Genomic DNA, 12,078 nt, shown 5'->3' on the forward strand with positions numbered 1-12,078 from the left:
TAACGCCTAAAGGCATTCTTTACCAATCAACCGCTGGGGTAAACTTTGTCCCAAATTAGGTATAGATACTAACTAACAGCAGCAGACATACCTTAATTGTGGTTCAGACACATATGAAAACAAGCAGTTACACCTAATTATAGATCAAAACTTAAATTTCAATTTATAAAAATCTATGTATACATATCTACCTAGATTACAACTTTAGAATAGATCCAAATGTGACTTGCCGAATTGCTAACAGCGAAGCTGGTCATACCTACCCACAGCAATAAGGTTCATTGTCTCTCCTGCCTACATACCCTAAGTTAGGAGTACTAACATTATTTATTACTAATACGTACACAAGCTGGTTAACTAATGTCCATAGTTAGCAACAACCTGTGTTTTAAAATGTGTGTATGACCGATATCTCTATATAGGCATACCCTTTCCCATTCTGAACTCACTGCCGCATTTCTTTGCTTTTGTGCCTGTTGAAGAAGGTGGACAAAGAAGCATTTAGCTCCGTAGATATAATAAAAATATAAGGTCACATAGGTTAATGTAGGTACTGTACTAAGTATTTATTTGATAACTTATATTTTGTTATAAGCGTGCACACGGCACTTCAATTGTAAGTATAGGTAATATTTCACCGTATAGACATTTATATTACGGACTGTACGTAAATCAACATTCAATTTAGAGATACAACATATTCCATATCGTTAATGAAATAGTCACGCAGTGAACAGAGCTACGAGTCGACACGTAACTGTTTGGACTTCGGTCAAGGGACAGTAGCAATCCTGCATCGGTATTAGTTAAATAGAAATACTTAGGTAATACAGTCGCTGGTTTGCTACACGGGTACGTTTTTATTATTAATATAAGTTTTACTTGTTTAAATTATTCATCTCTAGTTACAAACCTTTACTCGGCTCCTATAAAACGGTATCTGGGCTCTATAGTTTTACTGATGACGCGAAATGCTTCCCAAAAATAAATTCATGCTCAATCTTATATTTAGCGCGCTTGCACGCACCACAACGCTTCGCCCAGTTGAACTGAGATTTTGTACAGGTCACAGATCTCTTTTCATAAAAAAAAAACATAAAACAGCATTTAGTGGATCCACGCAAAAATAAACAAACACCAAGCATGGTGGTTCGGTAGTGAAAGTGCTCGGATTGAATCAAGGTAAAGCCGCGGCAGAAGTCCAAAATAATTTGTTACACTGCACGCTACTTATTCACACCTATTTCCACACGAACCCACGCAAATTCAACGTGTTTTCATTTGCAGACGCTCAGTCTCAAACGAAATGTAGTGTTCTTAGTTTAACGGTGAAAAGTGGAAACTTTGCTGGGTCCGCAAACAAACTATTAAGTAACTGTGTTACTGTCACGATCCAACCACAATCTACTTAGTTGTTTTTATCCAGCAAAGCTTCACTTATGTGTTTTGTGAATATCTTTGATAATTAACTATTATACATATGGAATCTAAATTGTCGCCAGATAAAGAGAAAAAGGAAAATTCGCGAGAGCCAATAAACGAATACCAATGGGACGACTTGCGACGAGATCGTGAATTGGGACATTACCCCTGGACACATCTTCTGAAGCCGCCATTAGAAGGCGAAATTACCGCAGAGGATATTATAAGAGAAACCACACCACGAAGAAGTATGTCTCGTGAATTCTCACGTTCTCGAACCCATTCGCCTGTTGATGGAGGTGGACAAAAGATTCTTAACCTTGACTCTTCGCCTGGAAGCAGCCGTAAACACGGCGACGAAGGGGAAGATGAAGGTGTGCACATACCAAACTTTTCAAAAGAAGTATCTTTAGATTCCGAGGATGATGCCGTCAATCAAGCAAAGACAATGACTGCTTTCATATGTAGGCAGTCAGAAAGTCCATCAAATTCACATTTAGAAGCACCAATAAGTACGCATAAAAATGTTTCCCCAAAAGGCATTCTAAAACGACGAGTACCAGACGCTTATATTGGAGCCACAGAAACCAGAGAAAAAACAAAATGTTGTCATCCCTTAGTAAATAAAATCAAACATTTAGCTGACAAAACTCTGAACAAACTTGAGAAAAATGAGGGCGAAAAGTCTCCATTACCTAAGCGTAAAAAACATAAAGATGGACAGGAAATAAGGCAACTAAAATCTTCTCCGGGAGCAGTGCGTAGACAAAAATTTAGCGCAATTAAACTTGGCGATTCAGACGAAATGAGTAAAACAATGAGTGTAGATACCCCTCCTCCAAGAAAAAAGAAAGAACATATTTACGAGGACATAGAAGAATCAAAAGGTCAAGATCGAGACAAATCACTTCATTTTTCTCCTGATATAGAAGCAGAACGTGAAAGTAGCAATAAAGAAAATGAAAGCTTTTTAGAAAGAAAGTCGTTAGCTTCACAAGACCCCAGTTTAGTAATGGAAGATGAAGCTTCATTGAGGTCTGATGAACATGTAATGGAAAAACTGCATAAAGCAAGAGAATCGAATAAAGAAGCTGTAATTTTAGACGAAGAAATGGATCCAGACGAGCCCAATGTCGATGAAATATTTCAAAATCAGTTAGAAGAGACAAGACCAAAAAACGATTCACCCAACATCACCATTACAGAAATTTTTGATGATGATATATTAGAAACTAGTCATGAACAAGATCCAGTGCCTATAGAAGCTTCTCCTACTCCGAGCCCGCAAATAAAGTTGGATAAAAAAAATGGCGTTGAAATTTTTGAGAAGGAATGGTCTAAAACCTCCAGGTAACTATATATATTTATATATGACAATTTAAAGTGTATCCTATTTATAATTTTTCTTTTGCTGCATACGTAATTGTGACATAACAGCTGTTTCGACACATGCAAAGCGAACGCGCTGGCTTCTTACGATTTGTTATATATAGATTCGGCCGAACAGTCTTCCTGCACATTGGTTTAGCTCTTTGAAATTGTCATCAGTGATCCGTGCTCGCGGCTGCTTTCACGCCGTTCATTTACTGCCTGGTTTTCACAAACGAGTAATGAGTCACTGCCGGTCTACAAATGCCGGTATAAATTATTTGGATTTCTTAAAGTCGATGACTAAATATGACCTGCTGCAATATTATTACCGGTAGTTAGTAGTAATGAGTAACCTTCGGAGATGGACATCAGAGGGAGGGACTCCTTTAGAAAAACCCTTGAGGCCTACAAGAGAGGGTAGTGTTCAAGTTTATACACCTGACGTACGATGTGCTTGTCAGTTTTTTCAAAGTGATTCTTTACTACCCGAACGAGTTAATCCTGTTGGAACCAGGCCGACGTCGCGAGCCAGTAATTTCATTTCAAATGAAAGGTAAGTCTACTGGCGTTAGGTTTAATATAGCATTAAAGTCATAATAATTGCGGTCCGTTTAGTACATTTAAAGTGATTTTAAATGGATTTCGCCCGGTGACTGCTGCGGCTAAAACGAGCGCCGATCGTTGGCCTAATTATGACTCAAGAGACGTGTGTGCGTAGACAACGTTATATAAATATAACTGGAACGGTTTGCGATGATGTATGATTTTTGCGATTTAACTGTGTTTGTTACCCCAGCTATGCGAAATATATTTTCTAACTTAGGTTTTAATACCATGCGAATCAAAATAATTTTGTATGTTTTAATGTTGTACCTAGTTATGATACATAATATGAGTATTTTTTTTATTTACAGTGATCACGAATATGAAATCATCGATAAACCGCCTCAAAATATTGTCTTTATGTCACCCGATGCTGAAACGAAGCCTTCTTTGGTGAAAACTGATGATGAATTATCTAGTACTACATCTTTGGAACGTAAATATTTACAACATCCCTCAGACGAAGAGGAACAACATGATGATAAGGAAAATGAAGGCATTTTAAACGCTGAATTACTTCAAAAGGATATCGAAGAGAGATATTTTGTTAATACACCATCCACTATGTCACGAACTGAATGTGAAATTAGTACAAGTCAAGTAGATTCTTCTGCTCTAGAAAATTTACCTTTAAAACGTGACAGCCGCCAAAATGCTGAAGGGATTGATGTAAAAATACAACAACGTATCAAGGAAGGCGCTGGAAAATTAAAATCGCAGGCTGGTAAATTAAAAACAAAGTTGCAAAGTATGAAAATGCCAGAAAAACCAAAAATGAATATGCCCGAACGCCCAAAATTTAAGATGCCTGAACGTCCGAAGTTTACATTACCTGATAGACCCAAGTTTACTTTGCCCGATAAAAGGAAATTTAGCCTACCAGACCGCCCAAAGTTCAAAAAGATAAACTTGTCTGAAAAATTATCCTTTGGAGATAAAAAGAAATTTACTCTACCAGAAAGACCAAAATTCAGTGTTCCCGATTTTCCTAAATTCAAAATGCCTGACAAACCAAAAATAAATTTTCCAAGCTTAGGGAGAAGAAAGTCAAGTAAGCCGGAAGCAACGATTACTGGTTCAACTCCAGATGTAAGGAATATACCTCCAGTTGAATTTGAGGCTAAAACATATCCTAGATTATTTAACAGAAAAAATAAAAAGGAATTACCTAAAACCTCATCATCTCCTAATTTAGATAGAGAAGAAACCCCACCTGCTACTTTTACATTTACTCGAATGAAAAAACAACCAACACAAGTTGCATCTTATATTCCAGACAGCCCTAGTGAACCACGAGAATATGGCACCACTGACAGTTTTGATGCAGATGTTGATGAAAGACGACAGTTTGAAACCACATACGATTTTGACAAATTAGATTCCCAGTATATTCAAGATGAAAGGCAACTATCGCACTTAAACGATAATGACGCAGGATTATCATTAGATCAACATTCACCGGTAAAAGAAGAATACTCTCATGTTATAAACGAAATAAACAACGACGAATTTTTCGTACGACCACGAGGGATATCTCGTGAAAATATTCAAGTAAGAGAATACTTGAGTGACGAAATACGACAAGCTTTCAAAATTCCAAAAAACGCGCTAGCTTTGATGGGAAGTAATTCCGGCGTTAACGATGAAAATGTATATGCCAATGAACCAGAAGCTGACCCGGAGCTTATGATAGACGATGATATGCGCTATTCAACGGAAGACTTAAACGAAAGAGATGACGGCTATTACACATTTCCACCTGTACGTCCGTCACGAGCTAAACGAAAGAAAAAGGAAGAAGAAATCGATACAGTTCAGTATATTGACGAGCACGTGACAAATGTCATGCAATTCAGTGATATCGACTTAGGTATATCTGATGATCAGGAACAACTTCATTTAAATAACAATGTGCAAGCCAATCAGCCGATTGAAATGGACACTCAACAAAGCTTCGGTCCTTCTAATGAGTTGCGTTCTATTCACGAATATGCCAATGATGACGTGATACAATATCCGGAGGATATACCAGTCCAGTCACAAACTTTGCCAATGCCACCTCAACGAAAAAAGAAATTCGGCAAGCGGGACTTAAGACATTCATCGCTGAATGATTTTAAAGATATTCCAGCAGCCGACTTATGGGGAGAGTCCCCTGTGCAAAATGAAGACGTGAGTAATTATTTTAAATATAAACTTACAACAAATTCACACTATTTTTACTAATCAGCTTTATCTTTTTTGTAGTTGATTGGCCTCAATTAATATTACATATTACTAACGATTAATTAATACATTTTTGATATAAGAATGATATCACTTTAAAACGTAGTACTAGGCCCGATGCAGTGAAGTTCGTCTATATAAATATTCTATTTATTTTTTACACACACATGATGGCTAAAAAATAACTGCAATCCCGTTTTCAGGGAGGTTTTGGGATTATACTGAGCAAGTTTTATTATGGGACAAACCCCGAAACTGCAAAAAAAAAATTGGCCTCTCATACATTTCGGCTGGTCCATTTTCTATGAGAAGGTAAATTTGTTTTCTGGATTTCGGTGTTGGTCCCATAGTAAAAGCTGCTCAGTATAATCCCGAAACCTCCCTGGCAACAGGAATGCAGTTATTTTTCAGCCACAGTGTATAAGATCAAGGCGACTCAGTATGTACAGTCGCCATATATAGGAGCGGAGAAACAGTACTTTTCGTATGTCAAAAGTTTCAAGGGCCATATGTACACGTGCGAATAAGTAATTCGCAACTCTTGTCGATTTAGAACACTCCTTCCTCTTAACCGCACTTGTATCGTAAATACGAGTAACTATTACAGTACATTTGGCGCTATTTTCTCGCACTAATACGAAAAATAAGCACTAGGTATCCGCGTATACGATACCTAGTGCTTATTTCTCGAAATTTATCGAAAATATAAAGGCCGTGTTTCAATTTATCACCACTGGTTGCGAATTTCCTACTTTCCGCACTTGTATCGTAAATAACTATTTCGTCTGTATTTCATGGGTTAAAATTACGCTATTGTCAGAATATTTCTTTAAGTATAATTATTGTAGTAAATTTGTGTAAATAAAAGTCGTACACTTTTATTTATTTAAAACATTTTATAACTACTAATGGGAGAACTTCGGAAATGGTTAAAATGGAGCTGCAGAAGGTAACCAATGGAACTCCTCAATAGAAAAACATAAATACATTGAGTTCCGTCTCATTGGAGAAGTCTCGAAAAGTAGGTACTTTGGTAGACATGCAAATGTAAATAAGTACTGTTAGTAATAAAAGCTTTCCACATAAAATAATTTGTAAATTATAACAACATTAAAATGACAGTAAGTAGGTACTTACTTTAGGACCAAGATGAAAAGCTTAAATATATCAGTTTAAAATACAAACCTATACAATATACCATATACTTAAAGGTACATACCCATGTATAAGGTGCTACCTTATTAGTTGCAGATATTTTAACAGGTGATACTTTTTTTTTAGAACAATTAACTTTAAATATAAATTGTTTTAATTTACCGACCAAAAAATTTAATTTAATTATGGTTCGGCGGGAAAACTGCAAAAGATTATTAGAATGAAGTGGCCAGACAGGTGTCTAGGTAAAAGAGGTACTAGAATCTGTTCAATGAGTTCACATTTAATAATCACATTGACAGGGTGTTGTTACGTAGCTTTCTTTTTCAGTTATCTCCAAAAAACGTCGTCAAACAGCTATAATGTTTCATACTTAAATATACTCCAGGAACCGAGTACAATCAGATGTATAAATATCTGCAACTAATACGGTAGCACCTTATATATAAAAAAAAATCACAAAGTTGTTGTTGAGTATAAAAAATACTTCTTGTGTATTTCAGATAATCGTGTATAGAACCGAACATGAATACGTCGTTCCTCAAACTGAGACCACAGCAACTGACCGCAGCCCGCTACCGCCGCGACGTAACCGCTCGCGCAGTTCGCGGGGCACATCTCTTTGTGACGATGATCGGACTTCTCATGGAGCAGAATCATTAACGATGGACACACATGCGCCTCCCGCTGATTATATCGAATCTGATAAGCATGCTCGCCATGAAAGTCCAGGCTACGCTACCGTTGATAAAACCGCTTATGCGCCAAATAAAGGTGTTCGGCGATCCCAAAGTAAGACTCCACCTGTAAGACGTCGCAAAAGTCATAGTTCGGAGAGAAAATATTACACCGTTCAACCAGTAAGTAAAAGCTTACCTGACCGTCCACCACGGAAAAAGTCCTCAACGAGCCTTATGACTTTGGACAGCTTTTCTAAGCGTTCAGTGAGCGGCGATTTGACGCAGTATGTTGAAATTGATGAACCACAAATTGATGAAGTTCACAAAGATTTAATCTCGGGTGAAGTAGTAAATAAAATGAAAGACAGACCGCTACCACCACCGCCAAGGCCACCTAGGGGACCAAAACGAAGAAAAAGTGATAAAAACAGTTTTGAAAATCGATGTGATGATAATGTTGGAGCAGAATCTATGACACATGCTGATAAGGGTATGAAAATGGATGATGTCGTAGAGATAGAGGTATCAACTCAAACAGATCCCCTTCCAGATGACATAGACTTTGAATTAGGGATGGAAGAAAATCTAGAATTTTCGATGTCAAGTTCTCTCAGAGATATTGTGAATGAAGAGCCTTACAGAAGTAAATCACATAGCAAAATAGGTGAAAGCCCTAGAATTTCCCGGACAACATCGAGGTCTGAAAAATCGTTCAAACTTTCAGATCCAATTATTTCTGAATTATCAAAATCCAACATAGGCCGCACGTCTCCCACAGTAATTTTGGTAGAAAGACGGGTTTCAAGTCCAACAAGGATAAATGAACGAGACGAAATGTTAACTGAAGCGTCCCTGACTGTACAACATATTGACATCGATGAAGCCCATATTCCCGACGTACCTCCGCTTCCAAGGCCTAAAAGTGGGACAAACATTAATCCCCCCTCTCGTAAAACAGTTCCTTCTAGTGATGATCAAGCTCTTGAAAGAGTCACTGAAGCAAGTAGAGATGTCCAACTGGATAACCTAGTAACGCAAAGATTACAGGTGCGAGATTTAGATGTGGGACGACTTAACGTTTCAGAATTACAAGCTAGTAAGATTTTAGTCTCCGATATAGAAGGTATGACATTACAAGTAACTGAGTTAGATTCAAAATCAGGTCACATCTCGGTCAGTGGTATTGAATTTTCACAATCTGTAATTGATGAAATAGTTAAGAAATTTGCTGAAATTTCAACAAGTGCAAGCATACCACAAGCGGCGCATGAATTACCAAGACCAATGAGCAGAGAGGAACATACACAAACCGATCAATCAGCCGGTGACACATTGGCAGCAGAAACTAAGTTAACTCTGGAAGATGATCCCAATCAGCCCTCTACTGTTCAAGCTTCGCCGCCACCACCGCCTCCAAAACATTCTAATGAAGAAGAAGCGACTGCACCTCCACAGAGACCCCCACCCCCTGATTTAACTCCACTGTTGTATTCTTATCTTCAAGATATGACAATGCCTCCAGCCTCTTATTACCATAGGCCTACAGCTTTGAGAGACAGACCTTTTACCGAATTTCACGATGCTCAACATCAATCGCCTCCGCCACCGACTCGGCGCGCGAAGCGTAGGCCTGCCGCCCCGCATTCAGAGTCGAGCTCTGACGAAGCCCTGACACGCCCGTCACCGAGGCGCATGCCAGCTCCAGTAAGACCACACGAACCGACGATAACTGAAGCGGGAGCTAATTTTCTGCGTGTCTGTCACAATTCTATTTCGAGAACTATAAGGAGCATATTTAACTCATTTGTCTCGTACATTAGCGGTACTGAAGATAAGAAGGATGTGCAAATGGCGCTAGTCATATTTTTGGTATTGATTGCTGGTTTGATAATGTTCGGTCTTAGTGATAGTCGCACGATTCATCACCACCACTGGGAGTTTTTCAATCCTCCTGACGGAAAACAATGATTAAAACAACTGAACTTAATTACTTATTAGCTTATTATGAGACAGACATTATAATTATAACATAACTTACATACTTAAGTAAAGTCGTAGCATTTCGTTCAAATCAGACTTTCCACTACTTACTCAACCGAATGTTTAAGCGTAATTTAAGTATTTATTTTAGTAATAATGATTAATTTAATTTTGTATAACTCAGATTACTACCTACGTTTCTATTACGACACGGCAGCCTATATATAATGTTTTATAATAAATCTGGAAAAATAATTTTGATATAAAAAATAGGAGACTCAATGTTATATAATATTATCTACTACGGCCGACTTAATACCGTCAACTATCAACATCTGGGTCCTGGGGGACATAGGGGGTTTAAATAATAAGTATTATTTGTCTGTATAATAATATTAACTTGAAATATTTTTTACTAACTAAGGCAAACGGCACATGAACAATAATTTATTTTAGGGACCTACTTTTAAAACTTAAGGAATATCCTTCTCTGATTATTTGATACGAGACAGAGTGGTTAGTACAGTCAGCGTCAGTCTAAATAATTCGGTATACCATATACCTAACATGTATGTATGTATGTATTTACTTTATTGTACATAGAAATATAAACACGAGAAACACAGTTACAGAGTCAATTAAATACAACAAAGGCGAACTTATCCCTGAATGGGATCTCTTCCAGTTAACCTTTGAGGAAATAAGTAGGACAGAAGTAACGATGAATGACAAACAAAAGCAAAAGTGTACAATCCCTAAAATAAATAAAATGTACATGTATGGCGTACCGAACTATTTCAATACTATGGATGCTACCTACTATACCGATGCTGATTGTACCATGCCAAATACAAATTAAAAAAATATATGTAATATAATTATGCATCATGTACCTACTCGTACATTTAAACCAGTAAGTATATAAAAGTTTCATTGGAAGTGGTACAACAAAAAAATAATAAGTAATAAAATTATTTTCACCATTAAAAGTATTAACAGCGCTGGAATGGATTATTCAATTGAATAAATAATTGTAATTTTTCGTCTAAGAGTCCATAGTTGTTTATCGATGTAAAAGTAGTGTGTCAGCTGATGTTTATGCATTTGTAATTTTTTTTTGATGTGTATTTGTAAAAAAAAAACAATAAAGTTTTTAAAATTATTTAACCCTATTTTTTGGATGATTTCAAGAGTCAGGATTTGGGGTGCGTAGGTACAGGTAAGTATTAAAAGTAGTGCTAAAACCCGCTTTAGACTACACAATTTCAAGAAAATTACACGAAATTAAAATTGCATACCTATTTTAAGCATTAAAGTTGGGCCACGTTACCCATAAGCTTTCATGCCAAGGGCTACGTCAAGTATGGAGCTTAAAGTACGTATATGCTTCTATCTTCTGTCCCTATGGATATGTATGAATTCCTGCTGGTAAGTTTGTACTTTAGCGTGTTCAGAATATATATAACTTCATGTAGTTACATAATAGTTATTTACGACAAGAAAAAATAGGAAAATTGCAAAAAAAAAAATCGACACGAGTTGCGAATTACCTATTCGCACGTGTATCGTATGTTTTACAGTACATATTATGGCCCTTTACCCTTTAACCCTTTATATATAAGGCAGAGACGATATGGAAACCACTTAGTTTACGGAGAAGAACATCCTCTTTTTTACTTAACTATAATTTAAATTATAGCTCTTGCAATTCACGATAGCGAGTGGCGAGACTCTTATTGGTATGATGACAAGGTCTAATTTTGATAAATCCACTCTCCATCGTGAATTATAATTTTTTCAGTGATATTCATATATTAATCCTACCCACTACAAGATACACAATAATGTTCGATTTACCGTACGTAGTCAATTAAACGCCGGTCTGTACAGAGCACCTTATGTTTGTTATGTCAATGTCAATGAATAGGTGTATTGGAAACAGATCATCTGAAAACTCAAGTGCACTAACAGGCTGAGTGCATATCGCTTGACCACATGTTTTTCTTAATGATTTTGTTTTGTTTTTGCCGTAGATGTGTTCCCCAGTGCATTACAAACATGGTAGTGTATTTAACTTTCACGTAGCATATCTGTATAACTGGGGTCTTATAAACGGTTAAACATTCGTCATAGTTATTTAATGTGCTAATTATCGCACCATAATATATACATGAACTGTAAAACGTTTTTTCACTTCTCATACTCGTTAAGTTCAACTATCGTGCGTAACGACATAAAGGTGCTTATTATGTTCTAGATCTAGAGCATAAAGTAGTATAATCGTCTACCACGACCCTTATAATAAATGTCCATATATTATTAACATTTATCCTCGAGTACGAGTATATTGGTCCACGCTTGGTCCTCGCTGCCAAAGAGTAAGCATGTACATGCAGGGTAAGGTCGTAGAAGTAATCGTGTATTATTTGACATGTTATTGTCGGAAGTGGCAGAAATCGCTGTAAATAGTGCTCTGATAAGCATCGATATTTATTGATATGACATCAGTTAAAGGTGTGCATAGAAGAATTATAAAGTGCGACAGAGAGGCGCGTCGAATTTGGTTTACGGTACGCCTTCTGGTCTCCTATGTATACAAATACCTAACCAGGATTTCTTGGTCCTCGCCATACAAACTCGA

General features: G+C 37.0%; 1 protein-coding gene across 4 annotated transcripts; it reads left to right on the top strand.

The window, feature by feature from the left end:
* The first annotated feature begins 834 nt into the window (after positions 1 to 834).
* On the top strand, positions 835 to 10,597 carry LOC134679048 (uncharacterized). Of its 4 annotated transcripts, none has more exons than XM_063537862.1 (4): positions 835 to 852; positions 1,503 to 2,772; positions 3,708 to 5,568; positions 7,281 to 10,597. In XM_063537862.1, exons 2-4 carry the CDS (start codon positions 1,673 to 1,675, stop codon positions 9,423 to 9,425), a joined length of 5,106 nt encoding a protein of 1,701 aa, XP_063393932.1. In that variant the 5' UTR covers positions 835 to 852; positions 1,503 to 1,672; the 3' UTR covers positions 9,426 to 10,597. The 4 variants fall into 4 exon arrangements, with proteins under 4 accessions (XP_063393932.1, XP_063393931.1, XP_063393930.1 ...); XM_063537861.1 differs by lacking the exon at positions 835 to 852 and adding an exon at positions 1,027 to 1,182; XM_063537860.1 differs by lacking the exon at positions 835 to 852 and having other exon boundaries at positions 1,335 to 2,772.
* Positions 10,598 to 12,078: the final 1,481 nt, after the last annotated feature.

This window comes from Cydia fagiglandana, chromosome Z, assembly GCF_963556715.1.
Source record: "Cydia fagiglandana chromosome Z, ilCydFagi1.1, whole genome shotgun sequence".
In the NCBI taxonomy this organism is placed as follows: Eukaryota; Metazoa; Arthropoda; class Insecta; order Lepidoptera; family Tortricidae; genus Cydia; species Cydia fagiglandana.